Source organism: Passer montanus, unplaced genomic scaffold (assembly GCF_014805655.1).
Source record: "Passer montanus isolate IOZ18808 unplaced genomic scaffold, ASM1480565v1 scaffold8, whole genome shotgun sequence".
NCBI lineage: Eukaryota > Metazoa > Chordata > Aves > Passeriformes > Passeridae > Passer > Passer montanus.
In genome coordinates this window covers 1,840,356-1,863,605 of record NW_024373256.1, presented here as the reverse complement: position 1 = coordinate 1,863,605, position 23,250 = coordinate 1,840,356, and the positions used below count along the sequence as shown (strand labels likewise).

The 23,250-nt window shown below is 50.9% G+C and overlaps 2 protein-coding genes across 5 annotated transcripts; one reads left to right on the top strand and one right to left on the bottom strand.

Moving 5' to 3' along the window:
* The first annotated feature begins 412 nt into the window (after window positions 1-412).
* Window positions 413-10,862, top strand: SSTR5 (somatostatin receptor 5). 4 transcript variants are annotated; one of them, XM_039732681.1, is made up of 3 exons: window positions 413-675; window positions 6,975-7,039; window positions 7,328-10,862. In XM_039732681.1, exon 3 carries the CDS (start codon window positions 7,394-7,396, stop codon window positions 8,504-8,506), a length of 1,113 nt encoding a protein of 370 aa, XP_039588615.1. In that variant the 5' UTR covers window positions 413-675; window positions 6,975-7,039; window positions 7,328-7,393; the 3' UTR covers window positions 8,507-10,862. The 4 variants fall into 4 exon arrangements, with proteins under 4 accessions (XP_039588615.1, XP_039588613.1, XP_039588612.1 ...); XM_039732679.1 differs by having other exon boundaries at window positions 6,893-7,039; XM_039732678.1 differs by lacking the exon at window positions 6,975-7,039.
* Window positions 10,863-17,680: 6,818 nt separating this feature from the next.
* On the bottom strand, window positions 17,681-21,878 carry C1QTNF8 (C1q and TNF related 8). Its single transcript, XM_039732336.1, has 3 exons — window positions 21,702-21,878; window positions 19,348-19,580; window positions 17,681-18,496 (listed from the first exon to the last, which is right to left on the bottom strand). Exons 2-3 carry the CDS (start codon window positions 19,562-19,564, stop codon window positions 17,949-17,951), a joined length of 765 nt encoding a protein of 254 aa, XP_039588270.1. The 5' UTR covers window positions 19,565-19,580; window positions 21,702-21,878; the 3' UTR covers window positions 17,681-17,948.
* Window positions 21,879-23,250: the final 1,372 nt, after the last annotated feature.

The following is a 23,250-nucleotide window of genomic DNA, read 5'->3' as shown; positions in this document are numbered from 1 at the left end:
GGAGAACGGGGATGGAGGGACAGGAATGGAGGGACAGGGATGGGGGAAGAGGAATGGGGATGGGGAACAGGGAAGGGGATGGGGAATGGGGATGGGAATGAGGGAACAGGGATGGGCAGGGGGAACAGAGACAGGGGACCAAGCATAAGGACAGGAGCACAGGGATGGGGGAGTGGGGAAGGGATGGGGACACAGGCATGGGGAGGTGGCACAGACATGGGAAAGGGGACAGACAAGAAGAGGTGGCACACACACGGGGGGTGGCACACACACACCCGCAGGTGGCACAGACACACGGGGGGGTGGCACACACACACGGGGGGGTGGCACTCACACACACGGGGTTGGCACACACTCACACGGGGTTGGCACACACTCACACACGGGGTTGGCACACACACACACTCGCAGGTGGAACACACACACACACGCGCACACTCGCGGGGGCACCGGCGGGCACAGCCTCCCTGCCCAGCGCTCCCGCTGCCCGCAGCAGCCGCCCCCAGCTCCATCCAGCCCGAGCTGCCGAGCAGGGGGCGGCCCCGGGGCTGCGGCACCCCCGGCCCCTCCGGGCCCCCTGGCTCCTCCCGGGGGAGCGGCCAGCGCGGGGAGCGCTCCCGGCGCGGCTGCGGGAGCGGCAGGCTCTGCTCCGGGAGAGCAGCCCTGGAGCCGCAGGTGAGCACGGCCGGGATGCGGGAGCGGCGAGCCGGGATGCGGGGAGCGGCAGCGATGGCTGCGGGGAGCACGGGCACGGGGCAGGGGGGGGCCCGCGGGGCGCACCCCGCTTGGGGGCTCGATGGGAACCACCGGAGCCGCCGGTGCCGCTCGTGGAGACACCGAATTTGCATTTCTGAGGGGGGGGTTGGTGCTGGAGTGACTCCATCCTGGCTGGGGGATGGCGAGGGGACGCTCTGGGCAGGGGGGTGACCCCTCCTGGTCACCTGGTCACCCTCCCGTCCTGGTGGGGATGCTGGAGAGGGATCCTTTGGGCAGTGGGGTGACAATCCTGGCTGGAGGATGACAAGAGGGGACCCTCTGGGCAGTGGGGTGACAATCCTGGCTGGAGGATGACAAGGAGGGACCCTCTGGGATGTGGGGTGACAATCCCGGCCGGGAGGATGACAAGGAGGGACCCTCTGGGCACTGGGATGACAATCCTGGCTGGAGGATGACAAGAGGGGACCCTGTGGGCAGTGGGGTGACAATCCTGGCTGGGGCTGCCCGGGAGGGACCCCGGCCGTGGGGAATGCCGCGTTTGAAGCCGGAGCAGCCTGAGCGCGGCTCTGGAGCTGAAGGGACGCGAAGGCACCAGCGGGCACAGCCCGGGGCCGCTGTCACCCGGGGCTGTGACAGAGCCCTGGGGTGACACACGGCAGGGAGAGCAGGGGGGGCAGCTGCTCCAGGGGGACAGCGAGCAGATGTCAAGGTCACGGTGACATCGGGGGGGTCGGGCCAAGGTGACATCGGGGGCCGGGCTGGGAGCAGCTCCGGCTGACCCTGGGCTGGCTCCCTGCAGCCCCCAGCCCCCGAGCCCAGAGCAGGGAAAGAAGAGCCGGGCTCAGAAAGAGCCGGGCTCAGGAAGAGCCGGGTTCAAGCGGTTTGGGCTCAGGCAGAGAGTTTTTGTAGCTCTGGGGAGGAGGAGGAGACCCCCGGGTGAGCCCCACAGCTGCTCCCGGGGTGCTGGGATGAGTCTGGGGGTGCTTGAGGGACCCCCAGCTCCTGGGGACAGCCCGCAGGGCTCGGTGCTGCAGTGGAGCTGTATCCAAGGCAGATGGATCCCAAAGACACCCCAGATCCTGGAATTTGCCCCCGGAGCTGCTGCTCCTGAGCTCCTTCCACCACGGGGCCCGGGGCTGTTCCTGCTCTCCCTCAGGCTGGAATTAACGCTCCTGCACCCATCTGGAACATCCCTGAAACCTCCGCGTGTCCCTGGACTGCAGAGGGGAAGGGAGGAACAGAAACCTTTGGGAAAACCCCCGGGGTTTGGGGAGGTGCTGGAGCTGGGGCCGGTTTGGGAGCTGCACCCCAGCCCCGCTGCCCGGCGGGGGAGCAGAGATGGAGCTGCACACCTTGCTCTGCCTGGAGCAAACCCAGCCTTAAATCTGGGGCCAAACCCAGTTTAAATCCAGGAGCAAACCCAGTTTAAATCTGGGAGAAAACCTATCTTAAATCTGGGAGCAAACCCAGCCTTAAATTCGGGAGCAAACCCAGTTTAAATCCAGGAGCAAACCCAGTTTAAATCTGGGAGAAAACCCATCTTAAATCTGGGAGCAAACCCGCTTTAAATTCGGGAACAAACCCAGTTTAAATCCAGGAGCAAACCCAGTTTAAATCTGGGAGCAAACCCATCTTAAATCTGGGAGCAAACCTGCCTTAAATTCAGGAGCAGACCCACCTTAAATTCGGGAGCAAGCGCGCCTTAAATTCGGGAGTAAACCCATCTTAAATCAGGAAGCAAACCCAGTTTAAATCCAGGAGCAAACCCAGTTTAATTCTGGAAGGAAACCCAGCTTAAATCTGGGACCAAACCAAATTTAAATGTGGGAGAAAACCCAGTTTAAACCTGGGAGCAAACACATCTTAAATCTGGCATGAAACCCAGTTTAAATTCAGGTGCAAATGCATCTTAAATCTGGGAGCAAACCCACCTTAAATCCAAGAGGAAACCTACCTTAAATTCGGCAGCAAACCCATCTTAAATTCGGGACCAAACCCAGTTTAAATCTGGGAGCAAACCCAGTTTAAACCTGGGAGCAAACCCAGCAGGATTTGCTTTCCACGAGTGTTGGTGAGGCAGGAGCAGCTCAGCCCCAGTGAGTAATCCCTGAGCACGACTTAAACGTGTTTGGGGAGGAAAAAAAGGATTCAGCAAAGATTTGGGTTTATGAGTTGTTTCATGAGTTGTTTGCTCCTAAAAATCGGAGCAGCTTCTCAGGTGCTCTGGGAAACCCTGGGATGAGCTGAGGGATAACCAGGTGGTGACAAATATACATTTTAAAAAGATTTTTTAGGGTTAAAAGTGGGAAGAAGTTGTTGAACTCGGAGTTCAGCCGATTGGTTTAGTCCCAATTCAGAGAGTGGAAGCAGAGGAGCAATTTCAGGTGAGAAAGTTTTGTTTTCAGCAGAGAAAAATCCATAATTTGTTTTTTGGGGGTAACAAACTCCCCCTGAGAAGCATCAAAGGCAGATTTGTCCAAGAAGAAAATTCCTTTTTGGGAGAATCTGAAGGATTCCTTCATTTTTTTAAACTCCAGGTGGTGGGAATGGGACACCAAAGGTGTCTCTGCTGCATTGTACAGAACATTTTCATCCCTCAGAGCTGAGGCAGCTCTCGGGGTGATGCTGCATTTATTTCCCTGCTGCTCCCACCCAGTTTCCCGGGATTCTGAGTTATCCCAGAGCTGCACTGCCAGGCCTCTCCTGCCTGCTCCATCCCCCAAACCCAGGAACGAGCCCCCACGGCTCTCTGGGGAGCAGCAGGTGATGGACACTGAGCTCCAAGCCATGGAAATGATGAAAAGATGAAAATCCCAGGGATTTATTGCAGCCAGCTCCACGGGATGGGAGCTCTGCTGCCGGGAGACAATTCCTGGAGAGTTCTCCGGGTGCTTTTCCTCCCAAGACAGTTCGAAAAGCCTGGATTCCCACTGGCTGTGTTATCCCTAATTATCCTGCTGCTGGAAGCAGCAATCTGCCCTGCTGGTGCTGTAATTCCATTCCCAGCAATTATCGTGGATGAGAGAGTGATGATTCCAGAGGCAAACAGGCAGCAGGATCCAATCCAGCTTGGAAAATCAGGTTTAATTCCTGCAATTCCTGCCTGAGCCCTGCCCCACTCTCATGCAATGTTCTCCATGGAGTTATTTTTGCTTTCCTGCTGTGACCAGAGCCCAGGGAAAACTTCAGCCTTGATCTGTCTGAGCATTTTTAATTTTAAATTAAAAATTTTAATTCCATTTTAAACGTTTGTTTTTCCTTAGGTCGGGACGATTTTTCACTCGCTGTTCTGTTAATTCTTGGCTTTTTTTCACCCAGGTTTATTTAGGAGTTTTCACAAATGTGAAATTCTAGCACCATAACACCTCTGCTATTTATTCCCCGAAGTTTTTTGGGAAGCAGGGACAGAGATATATTCAGCTGCTGTGGATGCTGATTTTTTTTTCCTGGATGGTGCTCTGTTAAAACTTGGAATTCTGTCAGTGATTATTACAGGTCTACATTCCCAGCTCCTCAATTTTAAGCAGAAAACCCAAAATTTATGGACAATCCCAGGGTGGGGGCTCGGAAATCAAAGAGAAGAAAAGCTGGATGAGAGGAAATCCCCTGGAGGCGTGTTTGTTATTAATCCCTTAATTAAGAACAACAAACAAGGCTATGAGGGATCAATCAGCTCCTCTTAATTACCTTTAATCATCGTCTTTAATCAGCCTTTGTGGAGGTTCAGGGTCGTGGTGACAAAAGGAGCTGAGGCCAAATCGCGCTGGTGAGGGACAAATTGTCACCTGGATAAAATTCCCTGTGCTCCTCCAAGGCAGCCAGGAAAACATGGATTTGCAGCTGGTCAGGGTTTTTTTCCAGGAAAAATCCCAGAATTGTGGTGGCCGCAAGGCAAAGGCTGAGGGAGGCAATTGTGGGATGGGGATCTGGGTTTGGATTGCAGATCTGGGGGACTTTGGGACGTCAAATCCTGGGAATGGGGAATGTCCAGGTGGAGTAAATTCCTTCCTGGTGCTGAAAACAGCAGGAAAGAGTTGGAAGGAATTGCAGCAGAGCCCTAGGAAATGGATTTTCCCTCAGGAAATGCACTGGGACATCCCTGGAATTGTCCACATCCAGGCGGGAGCAATCGGGGATATTGGGAGGCCCTTCTGACCCAAAGCGTTCCAGGGTTCTGGGATTCCCTTCCCAATCCTCTCCGTATGACAGGGAATGTTGTACAGTTCATCCCACGGAACAAAAATCGCAAGGGAAAGGTGAATATTCCCACAAACCCACAGGAAGAGCCCCAAAACGCTGAGGAGACAAAGTGTCCCTGACTCCAGGAGAAGTCTGGCTGCTGAGGGAGCCTGGAAGTTCCTCTCTGTTGGAAAATCCAAAAAATAAATCCAAAAATCCACAAAACAATCAAAAATCCCACCCCTCTCCATGGAAAACACACCCAAGTCCTTTTGAAAACCCCTGGAATGCCAATGGACGGCTGGGAGAGCCCGAGGCCCTCTGCAAACAGGGATTTGGGGCTGGAGGATTTCTCCAGGGGGAGAAGAAATGGGAATTATCCAAAGAAAAAAGCTCCTCTTTCCAAGGCCTGAGCTCCAAAGGCGCTGAAAGGACCAGGACTGAAGTTATTGTGTAATTCCTCCAGTCCTGAATCCAAGGATGTGCACTGTGGAAAAGAGACTTTGGAAAATGTGTCCTTTTCCATTTTTTAGAGGATGAGCCACACTTGCCTGCCCCTCCTGACCTTCCCTGCTGAGCTCCAGCACTGCTTCTTTCCCTGCCTTCTAATTTTTCCCAGGCTCAGGTGGAAATTTGGGTTTTTTGGGCCCAGCCTGGATGTGCCGAGCTTGTCTGGGAAGAACATTCCCAATCCCAAGGATGCAGCTCCATGGATATGAGTTTATAAACCCTTCCTGACCGATCCCATGTATTTTTCCTGCCTGTCCTTCCCTTCAGTGATCCCAGTGGGGTCACAGCAGGAAAATGGGAATTTCCAAACCCCTCCCAGCTGAGAATGAGGGGTCCCAGCTTCGGCTTCTCCCAGAATTCCCCCATAAATAACCTGAGGTTTGCTACAGCTCAGGAATTCAAAACAGGTTGGAGGTCAGGATTTAAAATTCCACTTTTTCAGCCAGAACTGGGCTTTTGCTGTGCTGTTTTACCCAGGCCCTGACCCACTCCTGTTTCATTTATGAGCAGCTCGGCTGACCTCTGCCTGCAGCGGGATGTTGGGAATGGCAGGGATGCTCCCAACACCTAAACCCCAACCATTCCAGCAGCACATCCAGCTCCTGCTGCCCCATCCCCACCCCCCCGGAGCTCCAGCAGCTCCCTCAGCTCTCCCTGCACTCCCGATTTCCCCGGTGCATCTCCACCCAGCCACGTGAGACACCTACTCCCCATCTGCACATTCCCAAAGCAGCTCGGCACATTTGTGATTCCTCCCGGGAGCTGCAGGGGCTCCTCCTCTCCCCCAGGTTTTCTCACCCCAGGAGAAAGCCCAGCCGCTGATGGAGGTGGTTTCGGATTGCTCCTGGAGACAAGGAGTTTTTGCAGGGCTGTGGGCTGGCTGTTTGTGATTCCAGATCCAAACCCCCGGATTATTGTGGGATCGTCAGGTGATGGCAGCAAAAATTGCTGGGTGTTTCTTCCACCTTCACCAGGATTTGCTGTGGGATTTGGTGCTTTAAGTCTCCATTTTTTAATATGATGTTCCCAAGTTTCTCCACCTGATAAACTGAACCTCACTCTGACAAAAAGGTGGAAAAATATTCCTGGGAATCAAGCTCGCTACAGGAAAGGGGTGTTGGAAATTCTCCACCTTTTTCAGAATGGCTGGAAAAATTTATTCCAGCTTCAAATCTGCTCAGTTGTCCTGGAGCTGCCCACTGCAGCTTGGATTTCCTGCAAGAAAAGGGAATTTTTGGGATAAAAAGCAGTTCAGGGTGAGAGGAGAGGATGTGGGAACACAAATATTAATTGTGAGAGATGGAAAAAAGGAGTTTATTCCTTCCCTTCTCTGTGCACACGCCCTGACCTGGTGGGGAAGATCTCAGACATGATCCTTTCTGTCTTGGAGCTCAGGGATTTTTTTCCAAGGGTTTTCCATTGTTATGGAAAGTTTTACTTCCTCCCCTGATCCCAGTTCCAGCCCCATCACCTTCCTCTATCCCAGGTTGCTCCAAGCCCCGTCCAACCAAGCCTTGGACAGTTGCTGGGATGGGGCAGCCACAGCTTCTCTGGGAATTCTGTTCCAGAGCCTCTCCACCCTCACAGGGAAAAATCCGTCACAGCTTCACCCAGCCCTGGATCCTGTGAAAAGGAAACAGAACCTGGGATCTGCTGGGATGAGCACTGGGATGAGCATGGGGATTCTCCCATTGTGCAATTCCTTTGTTGGGCATTGATCCCATCCTACTCCTTGTCTCAGTAATCCAACCCCAAATCCTGAATAGAAGAGAAAATGGAAGTGATTGTAAAAGTCCACTTTGTAAAAGTCCTGTCTCTCTTTTCCTTGAATTTAAATTTTTTTTTAATTTTTGAATTTCTGAAGTTTTGAATTTTTGAATTTTTGAAATTTGACTTTTCGAATTTTGAATTTTCCTTCCAGGAACAAGATGCCCGTGAAGTTTAATCTCTCCTAAGAGGAAAAGCCACGGAGAGAAAACAAAACCCCATGGATCCCCTGTACTTTTCCAGCACGTTCAGCATGGAAGCCGCTCCCGGCGAGGCGAACTCCTCCCTGCTGCCCAACGCGACAGAGAACGGGACGCTGGCGGAGCCGCCGCCGTTCCAGTACATCCACAAGGTGCTCATTCCCATCTGCTACCTGCTGGTGTGCGCCGTGGGGCTGAGCGGCAACGCCCTGGTCATCTACGTGGTGCTGCGCCACGCCAAGATGAAAACGGTCACCAACATCTACATCCTCAACCTGGCCGTGGCCGACGTGCTCTTCATGCTGGGCCTGCCCTTCCTGGCCACCCAAAACGCCATCTCCTACTGGCCCTTCGGCTCCTTCCTCTGCCGGCTGGTGATGACCGTGGACGGCATCAACCAGTTCACCAGCATCTTCTGCCTGACGGTGATGAGCATGGACCGCTACCTGGCCGTGGTGCACCCCATCAAATCCACCAAGTGGAGACGCCCCAGGGTGGCCAAGCTCATCAGTGCCACCGTTTGGACCTTCTCCTTCTTGGTGGTGCTGCCCGTGATCATCTTCTCGGACGTGCAGGAGGACTTCCAGACGTGCAACATGAACTGGCCGGAGCCGGTCAACGTCTGGTCGGCGGCGTTCATCATCTACACCTCGGTGCTGGGTTTCTTCGGCCCTTTGCTGGTCATCTGCCTGTGCTACCTGCTGATCGTGGTCAAGGTGAAGTCCTCGGGGATCCGCGTGGGCTCCACGCGGCGCCGCAGGTCGGAGCGGAAGGTCACCAGGATGGTGGTGATCATCGTGGTGGTCTTCGTGTTCTGCTGGCTGCCCTTCTACACCATGAACATCGTCAACCTGATCCTCATCCTGCCGGCCGACCCCGTCCTGGAGGGGCTCTACTTCTTCATGGTGGTGCTGTCCTACGCCAACAGCTGCGCCAACCCCATCCTCTACGGCTTCCTCTCCGACAACTTCAAGCAGAGCTTCCAGAAGGTTCTCTGCCTCCGGAAGGGCGACGGAGCGGAGGACGGAGACCCCGTGGAGCACAGGCAGGAGAACAGCAGCCGCCTGCAGGAGTCCATGCTGACCCAGAGGAACGCGGAGTTCAACGGGCACATGCAGACCAGCAAGGTCTGAGGGCACGGCCCGGCACTGCAGAGTCCCTGGAGGACTTGGGGACTTCAAGGAGGGCAGGGCCTGGCACTGCAGAGTCCCTGGAGGACTTGGGGACTTCAAGGAGAGCTCAGTTCATGCAAAAGGAAAATGTGGAACCCCAGAAGCTCCCAGCAATGTACACAGAGGGCTCTTCCCTGCTTTTCCCAGCTGGAAGTGCCAAGCTCTCGTGGTGTCCTGATGGATTTGATGTCTGGGACCACTTTGGGTCCTCCAGGGAATGATTTCCAGGCTTCGTACCCCTTTAGTGATGCAAATCAACACTAAGCCAGTTCAATTCCCTCGTTAAGCTTGGTTTAAGGCTGCTTTGCACTGCTGGGATCAGCTCTGAGCAGCAAACAGCTCAGCTGGGATCTTTGGGAATTCTTCAAGGGGATTTCTGAAAGGAAAATGAGATTTCTTCAGAGTTTCATGCAAAAAAGGCACCAGCACTGCTCTGGAAATGGGTTCTGATGTGCTGCGTGCTGCCTTTGCTTTGTTTTCCTGCCATGAACCCATCCCAGGGAGCCAGCACAGCCAGGAACCCTTCAAACACAGCCAGAAAGGATAAAAAACCAGTGGAAATGAAAACATTGTGGAAAGGAATCAATGTAGCCATGACATTTCCACCTTCCCACCCCATGAAATGTGCTGTGACCCCGTTGTTGTGATGTCAGTGCTGATGGCTGTGGGGTCCTGGGGGGATTTTGTGTCCATTCCTTGGTTCTGAGTGTAAATCTGGACTTAAAGCTGTGATTTCAGAAATTAAACCCAGCTCAATCCCCTCTGAGTGTAAATCTGGGCTCAAAGCTGTGATTTCAGACACTAAACCCAGCTCAGTCCTGTCTGAGTGTAAGTCTGAACTCAAAACTGTTTTCAGAAATTAAACCCAGCTCAATCCTGCTGACTGGTGCAGTTTCCAGGGGGTGTTTGTCAATCCTGGAGGTTTTTCCCAACTTTAATGATTCCATCATTCCATTTATTCTGTTGGATGTGACACTCACATTCCCAAAGCCAGGAAATCACAGGATGCACCCAGAGCCTGGCTGGGACCATGAGTAATTTACTCCCAGGTTTCTCCCAGTAGCAGGCAGTGCCCACATTCCAAATCCCAGCACAGCCAGGTTTAGCTGATTAATTAATAAAATTAACTTTTCCCATTGGTTTGGTGTGAGCTGGGCTGTGATTCCCTCAGTTTTCCACCTGAAATGATCCCTCCTGGAAGCTCTGGAGTGGGAAATGACTGGAAAGCTCAAGGTTGGGGCAGGAAAATCTGCTTTGGAAAGAAAAAGGATTTTAATAAATTCAGATTTCTGGGAAGGAGCTAAACCCTGTTTTGAGCAGAGCAAAGAGCATTTGTCCCTTCCTTCCATGGAGTTTGATCAAATCCTTGGAATTAAGCAAGGGAAGTTTTATCTGAGGGGAAAAGAGGTGGATAAACCTGGGCCTTGTTTTCCACCCGCCCCAGGCTGATCCCACATCTTTTCCCACCCCCTGGATCAGGACTGGGGATCCCAATTCCCAGAAAACAGAAATTCCAGCCAGCCCATCCAGCATTCCCGTTGGGAATGCTGAAATCCATCATATTTAAGGAGCAAATTTAGGAAAGCTTTCAATGCCCCAGTTCCCAGAAAAATTCCAACCAGCAGCTCCCTGGCGAATTCAGTGCCATGGGAATGCTGCTTTGCAGGAGTTTATTTTTTTCCTGACCCAAGGAATTTTTTTTCTGGGAGCAGCTCCTGCAGATCATCTCTCCAGTGCCACTCAGCCTTTGCTCCAAGGGATTCCCTCCCCATCCCAAAAAATCTTTCCCCAGACCTGCTCGGTGCCTTAGGAAGCTCTGCTGGCTTTTCCCTGAACCCCAAACGCCGATCCTGGGCTTCTCCTGGCAGCTTGGCAGTGGAATTTTGAGGAGCCAGCTGAGCTGCCAACCTCCCTGCACACATTCCATCAAAACATGTCATCCTTCCACAAAGACTGACAAACTCCCTGGAAAATCTGTCCTCCCAGCCAGCCCTCCCCAGGAGGCTCCAGACAGCACCGACACTCCCCAGATCCCTTTTTTCTCCACACATTCCAGCCCTAATCCCTCAGCCCCAGCGATTGAGTGACATTTTTAATATCTCGACAGACAATCCTTCCAAATTCCAGCTTATTCAGCTTTTCCTTTGATTCATCCAAGGATTCCAAATGTTGGCTCTGCTCTGCTGGAAAAAAAACAACAAACCCACGGGAAGATCATGGAAAATTTGCCTGGTGCCTACCTGACCTTCAGGAGGTGGAAAAATCATTTGGATAAAATAAAAATGAAATAAAATAATAAATAAAAAATAAACTGGGATTTCTGGTTCAGGCTCCAGCTATGAATATTCAATGAGATCCATGCAATAAAGGGAATTCCAGCTGCTGGATACCAAAGGATGGGAAGGAAGGTTGTGTGGAAAAATCCACCAAGCAACTTTTGGGATACAGGAGCAGCTTCCTTCAGGGATTCACTTTTTATTCCATGAAAAATGGGTTTAATTGAGGGGGGAAATCATGGATTCAGTTTGGACAAGTGGCATTAGGAGATGGCAATTCCAAAGGGCAGATTCCAGGTGGGCATCCCAGAGGGTTTGGGATTCATGGGCACTTCCTGGGTTTCAGCAGGGTCACCATGGAATCCTCTGGCTTTGGGATCTCTCCTGGCTGCTCCCCAAGGGAGGAAAAATCCAGGAAAGTGCCTGAGGTGTGGAATTTATCCCGGGATTTAAGTGTGGAATTTATCCTGGGATTTATCAGTGGCTTGATACTGGAGTAAGAGCAGGGCACACATGGAATTTTTGCACCTTCCCTCTGTTAAACTCCAAGCTCTCTGTTCCCTGAGGTTCCGGGACTGGAATTATCCCTGGGATCCAAACATTCCCTGCAGCACAAAGTCCTGGCCCAGCCTTGATCCACCAGCAGCATCCTTAAATCCTACAAATCCCAATTTCCAATGCCTGTCCCTGCTCCTTGGAACTGCAGCCGAGGCAGGAGCGGCTGATTTCATCCCCAGATTTATTCCCAGGATATTTTCTCCAGCTCCAGCCCCTGGCTCACCTGGGATGCCTCAGCTGCTCACCTCACCCTGCTCCTGGTGTTCCTGGATCCTCCATTCCCACCCTTTTGGGCGTTGTTTGGAGAACTCCATGGAAATCCGGCGCTGTTGCCATGGGATGGGCGGCGCTCCGGGGTTTCTGTGTTCCCTCTCCCTTTCACACTTAATCCTCCCTATCTGCCCATCATTCCCTGGAAAGTCACGGCAGGTGAAGCTGTCCCTGCTGGCTCCCTGCTCCTGAGCCTTTAAGCCCCGGATCCCGTTCCTGACCTCGAGCCAGGAGTCATCCCAAAGGCTGGATGCATCCCACTCCCTCAGCCTGGGATGAACCCGCTGTGCTTTCCCAACGGGAAAAGCAGCAGCCCTTGGAAAAAGCTGGGAATGAACAACCCTGGTCTGTGGGGGTGGGAGATAATGCAGGAATTTCTGTGGGGATTTGGCCCTGGATGCAAACACAGCCCAGGCCTGGAAGTGCAGTGTCCTGGGAATTATCAGGGAAGAGTTTTCCCTTCACCTTCCATGGATCACCTCTGCTGGCTGCATTTGGGGTTTATAATCCTGGTGCATCCCTCTGGGATGGGAGATCCAGGATTACAGCCCCCCCTGCTCCAGAGGATCCTTATTTCATATTCCAGAGGGAGATTTGGGGCTTTTCCCCTCCCTGCTCCAGAGGTGAATCCCACCACGGTTTTCTCTGGAGGATCTGGTGGAAAAACATAAAGAATAAAAACCCCTCCAAGGCCTCAATGAATTTCTGCACTCCTGGCTTTTCCTAGCAAAACAAAGAATCATGGAATGCTCTGGATTGGGAGGGATTTAAAGCTCATCCCATTCCCCAAGAGCAGGACCAATTTCCTCTGTCCCAGGGTGCTCCAAGCTCTGGCCTTGGACACTTCCAGGGATGGGGCAGCAGTCCTGGACACAATTCCTGCATCCAGGAGGAACAACAGAGCCAGGCAGGACAAATCCCATACACAATTCCCAATTCCAAGAGCCAGGCAGCACAAATCCCATACACAATTCCTGCACAATTCCCAATTCCAAGAGCCAGGCAGCACAAATCCCATACACAATTCCTGCACAATTCCCAATTCCAAGAGCCAGGCAGCACAAATCCCATACACAATTCCCGCTTCACCGGAGGAGAAGCGCTGGCTCCGGGAGCCGTGGTGACAGCAGCTCCCCTGGGCAGGGTAATTAATTAATTATGCATTCCCAGAATTAATGAGAGCATCCTGTTTGCATCCCTGTCCCGTTTTTCCACAGATTCCAGCCCCATATGCCGGGTGCCAGACAGGGCTGACGGGCCCCCATCCCACACTTGGAATTCTTTTATTTCCTGGCGTGTCTGTGCCTGGCTCCTGACAGGAATCAGAAGCATTTCCATGGAATTAATTCATGGCACTCGATGGTGTTTTGGATTTTTCCAGCACGTTTTCAGGGAGGGAAAAGCAGATCTGTGGATTTCTGACCTGATAAAAACCTGGGAGCTGAGCTGGGCCACGCAGACACAGGCAGGAAATGGGAATGGAGGGTTCTGCATCCCTGGAATCACAGGATCACTGAGGGGGGAAAAGATCTCTGGCAGCACTGAGCCCATCCCTGTCCAGGTGTCTTTTCCGTCCTGGAAAAATTCAGGATTCTGACTTCAAAGGGATGAAAAACCAGAAAATCAGGGAGAAATGATCTGGTGGACGAATTGTTTTGGGTTCTTCCTTGCATGGAAAAAGGGAGACAATTCCAATGTGATCCCCTGGGAATTTACAGGCTCTGTGCTGGGTTTTGGATCAGCAAAACCCCAAATCCAGTGGCAATTCCTCAGTTTCCTGCACGTGGAATTTCAGTCCTGAAATGGCCTTGGGGTGGCTGAGATTGCAGCATTCCAGCCTGGAGCCAGCAGAGAGGGATTTGCTTCCAGAACAATCCAGAGAGGAAGCAATTCCTTGGAGAGCTGATTTTAATGTGATTTTCCCTGGAAATAGCATTAGGCTGTCATTCCCAATGTCTGGCAGGAATTGTTGGGTGCCCAAATCTCTGCAGCAGCTTTTGGCTGGAATACAAAATGCAGCTGGGGAGGGAACATCCACAGCTTTGGGAACAGGGAAGAAAATCCCTCCTCGTCCCAGGGATCCAGCTCATCTCCCTGTTTGCCCATTCCTGAGGGGATGAACCTCTTCCCACATCTCTGCAAGGACACAAATCCAGAATTTTCCTCACAGGAAGGCCCTTCACATCCAAATCCTAGGGATTTTACTGAAAAACCCGGGAGAGAACAGGAAATCTCCCAAAATTAAGCAAGGAGAAGGTGCTGATGTTAGACAGCACATGGATTTTCCAGGTGCTGCAACCTGGATCTTGCCAGGAAAAATAAAACTGCTCTGGAAAGTCAGGAGAATGAGGAATCCTCAGGATTTACAGCAACAGAGCAGGGAGCAGGAACAGGGAACCCCAAAATGAATCCCACCTCTCATTCCAGGGAAGGATAGAGATTCCAGCCTGTCCACGTTTGGGAATTGCCTTTCCCAGCCTGTCCACGTTTGGGAATTGCCATTCCCAGCCTGTGCAGGGATTGGGAATTGCCATTCCCAGTCTGCCCAAGGTTTGGAAATTGCCATTCCCAGCCTGTTCTCTGTTTGGGAATTGACATTCCCAACCTGTTCTGGGTTTAGGAATTGCCATTCCCAGCCTGTCCAGATTTGGGAATTGCCATTCCCAGCCTGTCCAGGTTTAGGAATTGCCATTCCCAGCCTGTCTAGGGAGGGTGTGGAAGGCCAAAGTCTCCATCGGAGCTTTTAGCCAGGATTGCTCCCTGGCTTGGAAGCGCTCTCTGTTTGTTTTCCCACTTTCCCCCTCCCATCTCCTGCATTTTCTCCCAATCCTTGGGGTGGGATAGATCCTTGCTGGAGTCATTAAATCCTATTCCACTCATCCAGAGGCAATCCATTAGCCTGATTTGTTGCCTGGTTTCCTTATCGGCCTCGATGTTATCTCGTTCCTGTCGTAAATCCAAAGTTTCCTCCTGGAGAGGAAGGGAAGAGTTTGCCCAAGGCACCCGTGCCTGTTGTTATTCCCGAGAAAAATCCATCCAGAGGGACAGAACCACACCCAAACAGGCTCTTTGTCCCCAAAACAGGCTGGGAGGAGATGGGAAGGAGGGATTGTGGCATTCCTGGGATAGAGGGAGCGGAACAACACAGAGCAGAGGAGGTTTCACTTGGATTTTAGGGATTCCAGCCTGGGAAAGGGATTTTAAAAGGTGGCAGTGGGAAAATCTTTGGACATTCAGCTTTTAGAGATTTAATTCCCAGAAAACCTCAGCAGGCTGAGATTCCTGGTGGTTTTTAGGCCATCTGGATCTTGTGGACACTCTCTGGATTTTGCCCCTGGAACTGATGCAGATTTCAAGATTTCCTTCTTTATTCCCCAAACAGGCTGGGAGGAGATGGGAATGAGGGATTGTGGCATTCCTGGGATAGAGGGAGCTCAACAAGCAGAGCAGGGGAGGTTGAAGTTGGATTTTAGAGGTGTCCAAGCCTGGAAAAGTGATTTAAATGTGGGAACATTCAGCTTTTACATATTCCAGTTTTTCCCCAAAAACCTTGGCAGGTTGAGATTCCTGGTGGTTTTTAGGCCATTAGGGATAATTTGGATCCTGTGGATCCCTTTGGATGCTTGGAAAGGTCGTTGTGCCACTGGAATTGACGTGGATTTAATGATTCCCCTGCTCCTGGCACTGGGATGAGTCATGAGAGCTCCAAAATCCAAATATCCCTCCTGGAGATGAGTTTATTCAGGGATAAAAATGATGGATTTTTTGCTGCTTCCCAGGACAAAGGGATTTCTCTGGAATTCTGTGGATTGAAAACGTTCTGGGTGTGGTTTTTCCAGCCCTGGAAATAATCAGGGAATTTTTAATTGTAATTTTAGTCAGTGCAGCAAACAGGGAATGGGAAAGAGCCAAAATTGTGGAAAACTGCTGGATCTGTGAGGAATGAAGAATTCCAGAGCAGCTGGGAATGCTCCTGCTCCACCACAGAGCTCCTGCCAGCCTGAGAATTCTTTTTCCAACCTAGGGATGGGATTAGAAATAGGAAAAGGAGGGAAAAAGATATGGAGCTCTCCAATGTGGCTTTAAAATCATGGAAATTTCCCAGGTTTCCTTTTCAGGATGCAGGTTGAGGGAAGCCAGAGCACACTCGAGGCTTCAAGGTTTGGGATCCATTTTTATCTGGAGTTTTCTACTCAAAAGTCCCTATTTTCAGCAAATTTGGGAGATCTTGAAGATTTGGGATTTATTTATAGGAAAAGGAGCTGGTGAGAGCTTCCTTTTGGGAGTTTTTTGGATTACAGGAGCTAAAATTGCCCCCAGAGACTTTTCCAGGGGCAGTGTGGTGCTTTTAGCCAGGGAATGCAGAAAAACTTATGGAAAAAACTTGTGGAAAAGAGAGAAACAACCCCAGGTACAGAAAGCAAAATCTTTATTTCAGCTACTTTTCCCAAAGCTGGGGAAGGTGAGATCCATGGAAGAGTTTTCCTGGTAAGAATTTCCCTGGATTCCTTTTACAAAAGGTTTGGGAAGCAAACGAGAGACTGGGAGAAAGGAAAAGAAGGAATGGGATAAAATGATGAGGTTTTGCTGCATGCACCATGGTTCTATGCATCATTTTTTAGGAAAAAAACCCCAAATCCCTAAAAATCCCTCCTTGAAGAAAAGCTCATTTTTCTTTCCAGTTTTTCCTCCACTTTCCATAAATGATGGTGCCATAAGATGGTGATTTCTGAGAAAAACACCCCCAAATCCCTGAAAATCACTGCTTGAAGAAAAACTCACTTTTCTTTCCCAATTTTCCTCCATTTCCCAGAAATTATGGTGCTCCAAGTCAGTAATTTCTGAGGAAAAAAACCACAAATCCCTAAAAAAACCCAACCAAAACAAACAAACAAACAAACAAAAAACCACCCCAAACCATTTTCTTTCCAGTTTTTCCTCCATTTTCCAGAAACCACAAATCCCTAAAAAAACCAACCAAAACAAACAAACAAACAAACAAAAACCCCAAACCATTTTCTTTCCAGTTTTTCCTCCATTTTCCAGAAATGATGATGCTCCAGAATGGGAATGTCCAGATGGGAGCACAGCCTGAAATGCCAGCTTGGCAAATCCCAAATTCCCAGCACGTTGTTCAGTTGGGAAGCACATTCCCAGGCAGGCTGGGTGTTCTTCTGGGAAGTTTTTCTCTGGAGCTTGTGGTTGTACCGAGCTCTGTTTCCCTGGAAAAGCTTTCCTGAATCCATCTGCTGTTATTGCTGTAATTCCACCATTCTGCTGGAACCATGGAATGTGACACAGAATGGAACCAACCCGGAATTTGGGATTAATTCCTGTGCAAAATATTGATTTTAATGCCAAAATTCTTGCCTGAGAGGAGCCAACATTGTGCTGATGAGGAGGGTGGCTCTAATTAGCCAAGATTTTTGTAGGAATAACAAAATTCCTTAATTAGCACCTGGATAATCACTCTGGTCCTTAAGGATGATTATTTTATCATAATTATATCCTAATTATTGTAATTCCTTATCTAAAGCACAGCAAAGGAGGGAAATTCTGCTGCCAACTTGGCAAATTTTTGGGGATGTTCCTGAGGGGCTACACAGGGAGCTGGGAATCTTCTGGAATTTTTGTGCAGGTGGAACAGTTCCCTCCATCCACAAAGGGGTGGAAAACCACTCTTCAAATATTCCAAATGGGACAGGAGATGCAGAGCAAGGTGGAATTTCTGCTGTCAACTTGGCAAACTCTTCAGGGGTGTTCCTGAGGGGCCTGGGAACCTTCTGGAATTTTTGTGCAGGTGGAAGAGCCACCTTTGTCCACACAGGGGTGGAAAGCCACCCTTCCAGGGGTGGCAAATATTCCAAATGGAATGGGAGATGCGGGGAAAGAAGGGAAATTTTTGCTGCCAACTTGGGAACTGTTCAGGGATTTTCCTGAGGGGTTACACAGAGAGTTGGAAAACTTCTGGAATTCTTGTGCAGTTGGAACAGTTCCCTCCATCCATAAAAGAGTGGAAAAACCACCCTTCCAAGGGCTGCAAATATTCCAAATGGAGTGGGACATGCAGAGAAAGAAGGGAAATTTTTGCTGTCAAATGGACAAACTCCAGAGATGCTCCTGAGGGGCCACAAGGGGAGCTGGGAACCTTCTGGAATCCTTGAGCAGCTTGGACCCACACAGGTGTGGAAAAACAACTCTTCCAGGGCTACAACCATTCCAGATGGAATTAGAGATGCACTTCTAGAGGGCAGACACTGCTGGATGGCCCAAAGCTTTTCCCTGGAGCCCAGGAGCTCCTACTCCAGGGCGGGTTTGATCAGGTGCCCGTTGAAGATGATGTACACATCCGACTCCTCGCTGTAAATGGCGTTTTCCCTCTCCCTCTTGAACATCCTGACCCAAACCTCATCCCCTTCCTGCAGATCCAGCATCAGGCTCTGGCTCTGCATGATGCTCCTGTCGCTGGGCTGGGCGTACAGGATGGCCACGGCCTGCTCGTTCCTCATCAGGTGCACGTAGGTCTCCTTGAAATTCCAGGTGTGCACGTTGAGGCTGAAGTAGTAAATCCCAGGGACGTAGCAGAAGAACTTCCCGGTGAACATGTTGAAGTGCTGGTAGAGGTTGACGAATTCCGTGTCGAAGGTGACGTGCTGGAAGTAGTCGGAGCTGTGCAGGGCCTTGCGGCGGCCCACGGAGAAGGCGGCGAAGAGCTGCTTGCAGGAGTGGCCCTGGGGCCCGGGCTGGCCCTTCTGGCCCTTGCGGCCGCTCAGCCCGCGGGATCCTCGCTCCCCGGCCTTGCCGGCTGCTCCCGGGAGTCCCCGCTCGCCCATCTCGCCCTTCTCGCCTGCCAGGGGGAGGGAAAAGCGGGGAAACACAAGGATGGGGAGTTCAGGTTCCAGGAATGGCATGGAGACAGGCAGCAGAGGAGCTGCTGGGGCAATGCTTGCCCAGCCTGGGAGTATCGGTCAGATATCAGCACCTTCCCCTTCCTCTGAAGGTTTAACCCAGGAATATCAATCAGATATCAGCACCTTCCCAATTCCCGGAAGGATTAACCAGGAATATCAATCAGATATCAGCAGCTGCCCAATTCCCAGAAGGATTAACCAGGAATATCAATCAGATATCAGCACCTTCCCAATTCCCAGAAGGATTAACCAGGAATATCAATCAGATATCAGCAGCTGCCCAATTCCTAGAAGGATTAACTTTGGGCCATGTTTGGGCACCACTATATTTTGGGGACCCCTTGACCTGGTTTTGGACACATTTGGGCACAACCATATTTTGTGGACCCCTTGATTTTATTTTGGGCACCACCACATTTTGGGTGGGCACATTTTGTAGTCCACTTGACTTTATTTTGGGTACATTTTGGGCAAAACCACATTTTGGGCACCCCTTGACCTTTGCTTGGGCACACTTTTGGACACCCCTTGACCTTGTTTTGGCACTTTGGGGCACATTTGGGGCACCCCTTGATTTTATTTTGCGCACCTTTGGACACAACCACATTTTGGGCACGCCTTTACCTCGTTTTGGGCACAACCACATTTTGGGCACCCCTTGTCCTGATTTTGGGCACTTTTGGGCGCCCCTTGCTTTTGTTCTTGAATTTCAGGCCGAGTTCTGCTGTTGGGAAGCACCAAGGAAGAGCAGCAAGGAGAAGGCCGGGAGCCAGCAACACCCACCCACCTTTGAGGATGGTGATGTCGATGGTGGGCTGGATTTTGGGCACGGAATATTCTGGCTGGGCGCTCATCCTGGCAGACCTTTGGGAGAAGATGGACACGGGCTGCTCCGAGGGCCCGCAGCACCTCACGCACGCCAGGCGCCGCCGGGGCAGCGCCTTCTCCGGCTGGGACGCGCCATTCCCGGCGGAAAGCAGGAGCAGCAGGATCACGGCGCTCATCCTCCCTCGGGAGCAGCTGGGGAGGAGAGGGAACACAAACCATTAACGGGGCGATCCCAATCAGGGCCACCTGGCCAGTGCTTTCCTTGGGGTTAATGATTAACGGATCCTGGAGTGGCACCGGGAGACTCCGGGTGGGAACGGTGCCCCTCGGAGCGCTGGGAAAGGCGATTCCTGGCTGGCATTACCTGTGACAGATGCTGAGAGACACCAGGTCAACAAAAGGACGGGGGGGAAAAAAATCCCAAGCCAAACAAAACCTGCTGGGAGCAGAAGCTCGGCTGGAAAAGCTCTTGGAACAACCGCTACAGGAAATTGCTAGGGAAAAGACAAAAGTGATATTCTGTTGGTTTGCTTGGTGCCTCAGTATCCCAAAAAATTCAAAATTAAGGAAAAAATATGGAATTTTATTTAAATATAGAGCCGAAACCTGATTTTTTTGGGGACAAAAATCCCAGAAGAAAAACAAAAGCAACAAAAATCAAAAGCATTTCTATCTTTAAATGTTCTCTGGCAGCTTCTTGCTGGTGACTTCTTTCCATGGTTTATCCATTCCCATATTCTCTTCCAATCGGAATTCCTGTGTGTATTTTCCAGTTTGAGTTTCCCATGTGTGGAATGGAAACCCAAAGAGCTGCACTAAAGTGGATTTGCTCGGCACAAACCCTGGGGTTTGGCAATCCTTGGTTAGATTTTCATCTGTCTGATTTTCATCTGATACTGGGAGAAATCCAAGGGAAAGAATTGGCTCACATGGGGGAAAAAGAGGAATTTTCTCTGGCTCCTCATTTACCTGTTCCTAAGGAAAATTTGAGCTGATTCTTGGAGAAATCTGGGGAGAAAATTCCTCTTTTTCTCCATCTGAGGTATTTTTTCCCTGGATTTCTCCCAGATTCAGCTGAATCCTTCCCTAAGAACAGGTCAGTGAAGAGCCAGAGAAAATTCCTCGATTTTCCACATCAAAGGCATTTTTCCTCTGGATTTATCCCAGAATCAGCTCCAACCCCTCCCTAGGAACAGGTGAAAAGAAGAGAAATTTTCTCTGGCTCCTCACTGACCTGTTCCCAGGGAAGGATTGGAGCTGGAGACTGGCCACTCATTCCCATTCCATGTGTAATTAGTGTCATTGCACTGATTGCAGTGGAGCCTCATCCAGGACAGATTTCTTGGATCGATGCCTCCGTGGATCTTCTCCAAAGTCCAATTAGTGAGATGGACTCGGGCTGACCCTGGGCTGGGAATGGCTCCTCTTCCACCAGCTGGAATTCCTGGAACAGGTCGGGAAGGGGTGGATGGCCTGGATTCCATTGAAAATCCAGGATTCATGGATTTCATGGATTTCATTCCATGGACACCCAGAGGGAGGGAAGGAGGGAAAAATTCCAGCCTTGGAGCTGCTTCCTTGGGAATAAAATGAGCCAGGTGGGGAAAAAAGGAGGAAAAACCTGTCAGAAGTGGGATTGGAGCAGCATTCCTGGGAAATGTTTTCTTCCCATTCTTCCCTGCTGCAAATAAAGTGTCCGTCACACTGTTCCAGCTTCCTGGAAATCCAAGAAATCTTCATTAGCAGGAAAATAATGACTTTGCCTCTGAGAGCAGGGAATGTTCTTTCCTGAAATCCTTTGCATTTGTAGTTGTACCTCATTCCAGTGGCAGCTGGAGGAGGGATCAATCCCCCTTTCCCATCAGCATTCATTGCTTGAATTCCATGTTATTAAATCCTTTTTCATTTCCATTAATTTTTAAAGTCATCTTTGAGTTTCCAGCTGGAAATGGAAGCACAGGAAGATTAAATGGGCAGAAAATCCTAAAAACCTGCCCAGGATGGACTTGATGATCTTGGAGAATTTTTCCAACCTCAGGAATTCCAGGACTCCCTGAGCCACTCTCTGAATTCCTGCTGATGTTTTCCTTCCTGGGGTTATTCCCAGGGCTTCCCTTGGAACAGAAATCCATAACAATCCTTGTTTTAAATTCATGGACAACACCAGGCACTGCCCCTTTTAATTTAGGACAAACCTCGATTAAAACCCCACAGTTAAACCCAAAACCTTGATGGAAAACTCACGGATGTGCCAGCCCCGAAGCTCAGCACCATTCCAGAAACATGGAAAACATTCCAGTTGTGCCTTTTTACCTTTTATCTTCTGTCCAGCCTGAAGCTCCTCAGGGCTCTGGAGCTCCTTGGAAGGGGAGCAGCAGGAAACGAGGCATCCTCAGGGCTGGGATTGTCCCACACTGCGCTTCCTCTTGGAAAGGATTTCCCGGGATTTGTTTTATTTTCTCCCCCAGGAGGATCTAAAATTTCTTAGTGGGCAGCTCCCTGTGGAAAAGCCCAGAACACTGGAGGATTTTGTGCGTTTTCCAAGGAAAATGCTGCTGGATTTTGGTGCCGAGCTCCGGCAGCTCCTGTCAGATAAAATATCCCAGAGATCCTGCAGGAGCTGAGCTGTGGCAGAAGTGATTTGAGAACTCCCAGGCAGGAATATTTGCATCCCAAAAAGGAAGTGGGTTAGGAATTCCCACTGCCTGTCGTGGTTGGAGGATGAGCGAGGTCCTTGTCCGGGGTGTTTATCCAACCCTGGGATGATGGAGAAGAGGGGCTGGATGTGCTGCTGGAGCTGTGAGAGAGGCAGGAATGGAGGGAAAAACAGGATCCAGCCATGGAGAGATCCAGGAGTGCAGCTGCAGCTGGATTTGCAGTGAGGCTGGATGTGCTGCTGGAGCTGAGAGAGGCAGGAATGGAGGGAAAAATGGATCCAGCCATGGAGAGATCCAGGAGTGCAGCTGCAGCTGGATTTGCAGTGAACATTTGTCTGGGAATTTGCAGCTCATTTTGCAATTATCCAGTGTATTTTTAAATTCCTGATGTTTTTTAGCCTGGGCTTGTTTCAACTGGGGGTGATTCCCTGAATTCCTCCATCCTGGGAGGAGCCAGCCCTGAGCAGCAACCACTGGGGTGCTCGCCTGCTGGGAATTCACCAGGAATTCACCAGGAATGGGAAGAGACGAGGTTCCCAAGGAAATATCCCTGCACCAAGGGAGGTTTGGATGGATTTAACACAATTCCATGGCGGTGCTGCAGGAGGAGAGGCTGTGCCTGGATGGAAACACTCCTGGATTCCTGCAAATTCCCAAGGTTCCATCCTGCCCTAGCAGGAGGAGGTTCCTCATTCCCAAGGGAACACGGACAGAGAGCAGAAGGGGGTTTGTGATTCCCAAGGGAAGAGCTTTTCCCTTTTTCTTTCTCTTTATCCCAGGATTCCACCCTGCACTGGGACAGGGAGCAGGAGGATGATCCTGATTCCCAAGGAACACGGACAGGGAGCAGGAGGAGGTTTGTAATTCCACAGGGAGCACGGACAGGGAGCAGGAGGAGGTTTGTAATTCCACAGGGAGCACGGACAGGGAGCGGGAGGATGTTCCCGATTCCCAAGGAACAGCTCTTCCCTCTCTCCTTCTCCGTGTCCCTGCCCGCACCTCTGACTCCTGCAGTGTCCTGGAATTGTCCCTGCTCCAGGCTGGGCGGCTCCCTGGCAGAATTCCCGGCTCCCGAGCCAGCCCAGGCGGTGATTCAGCAGGAATTACAGTAAAAGTCATTCCCAGGGCAGCTTCTCCCGCAGGACAAACCCCCCGATGGAAGCGATCCCTCCTTCACCCTTCCCGATGGAGAAGCAGCTTTCCCG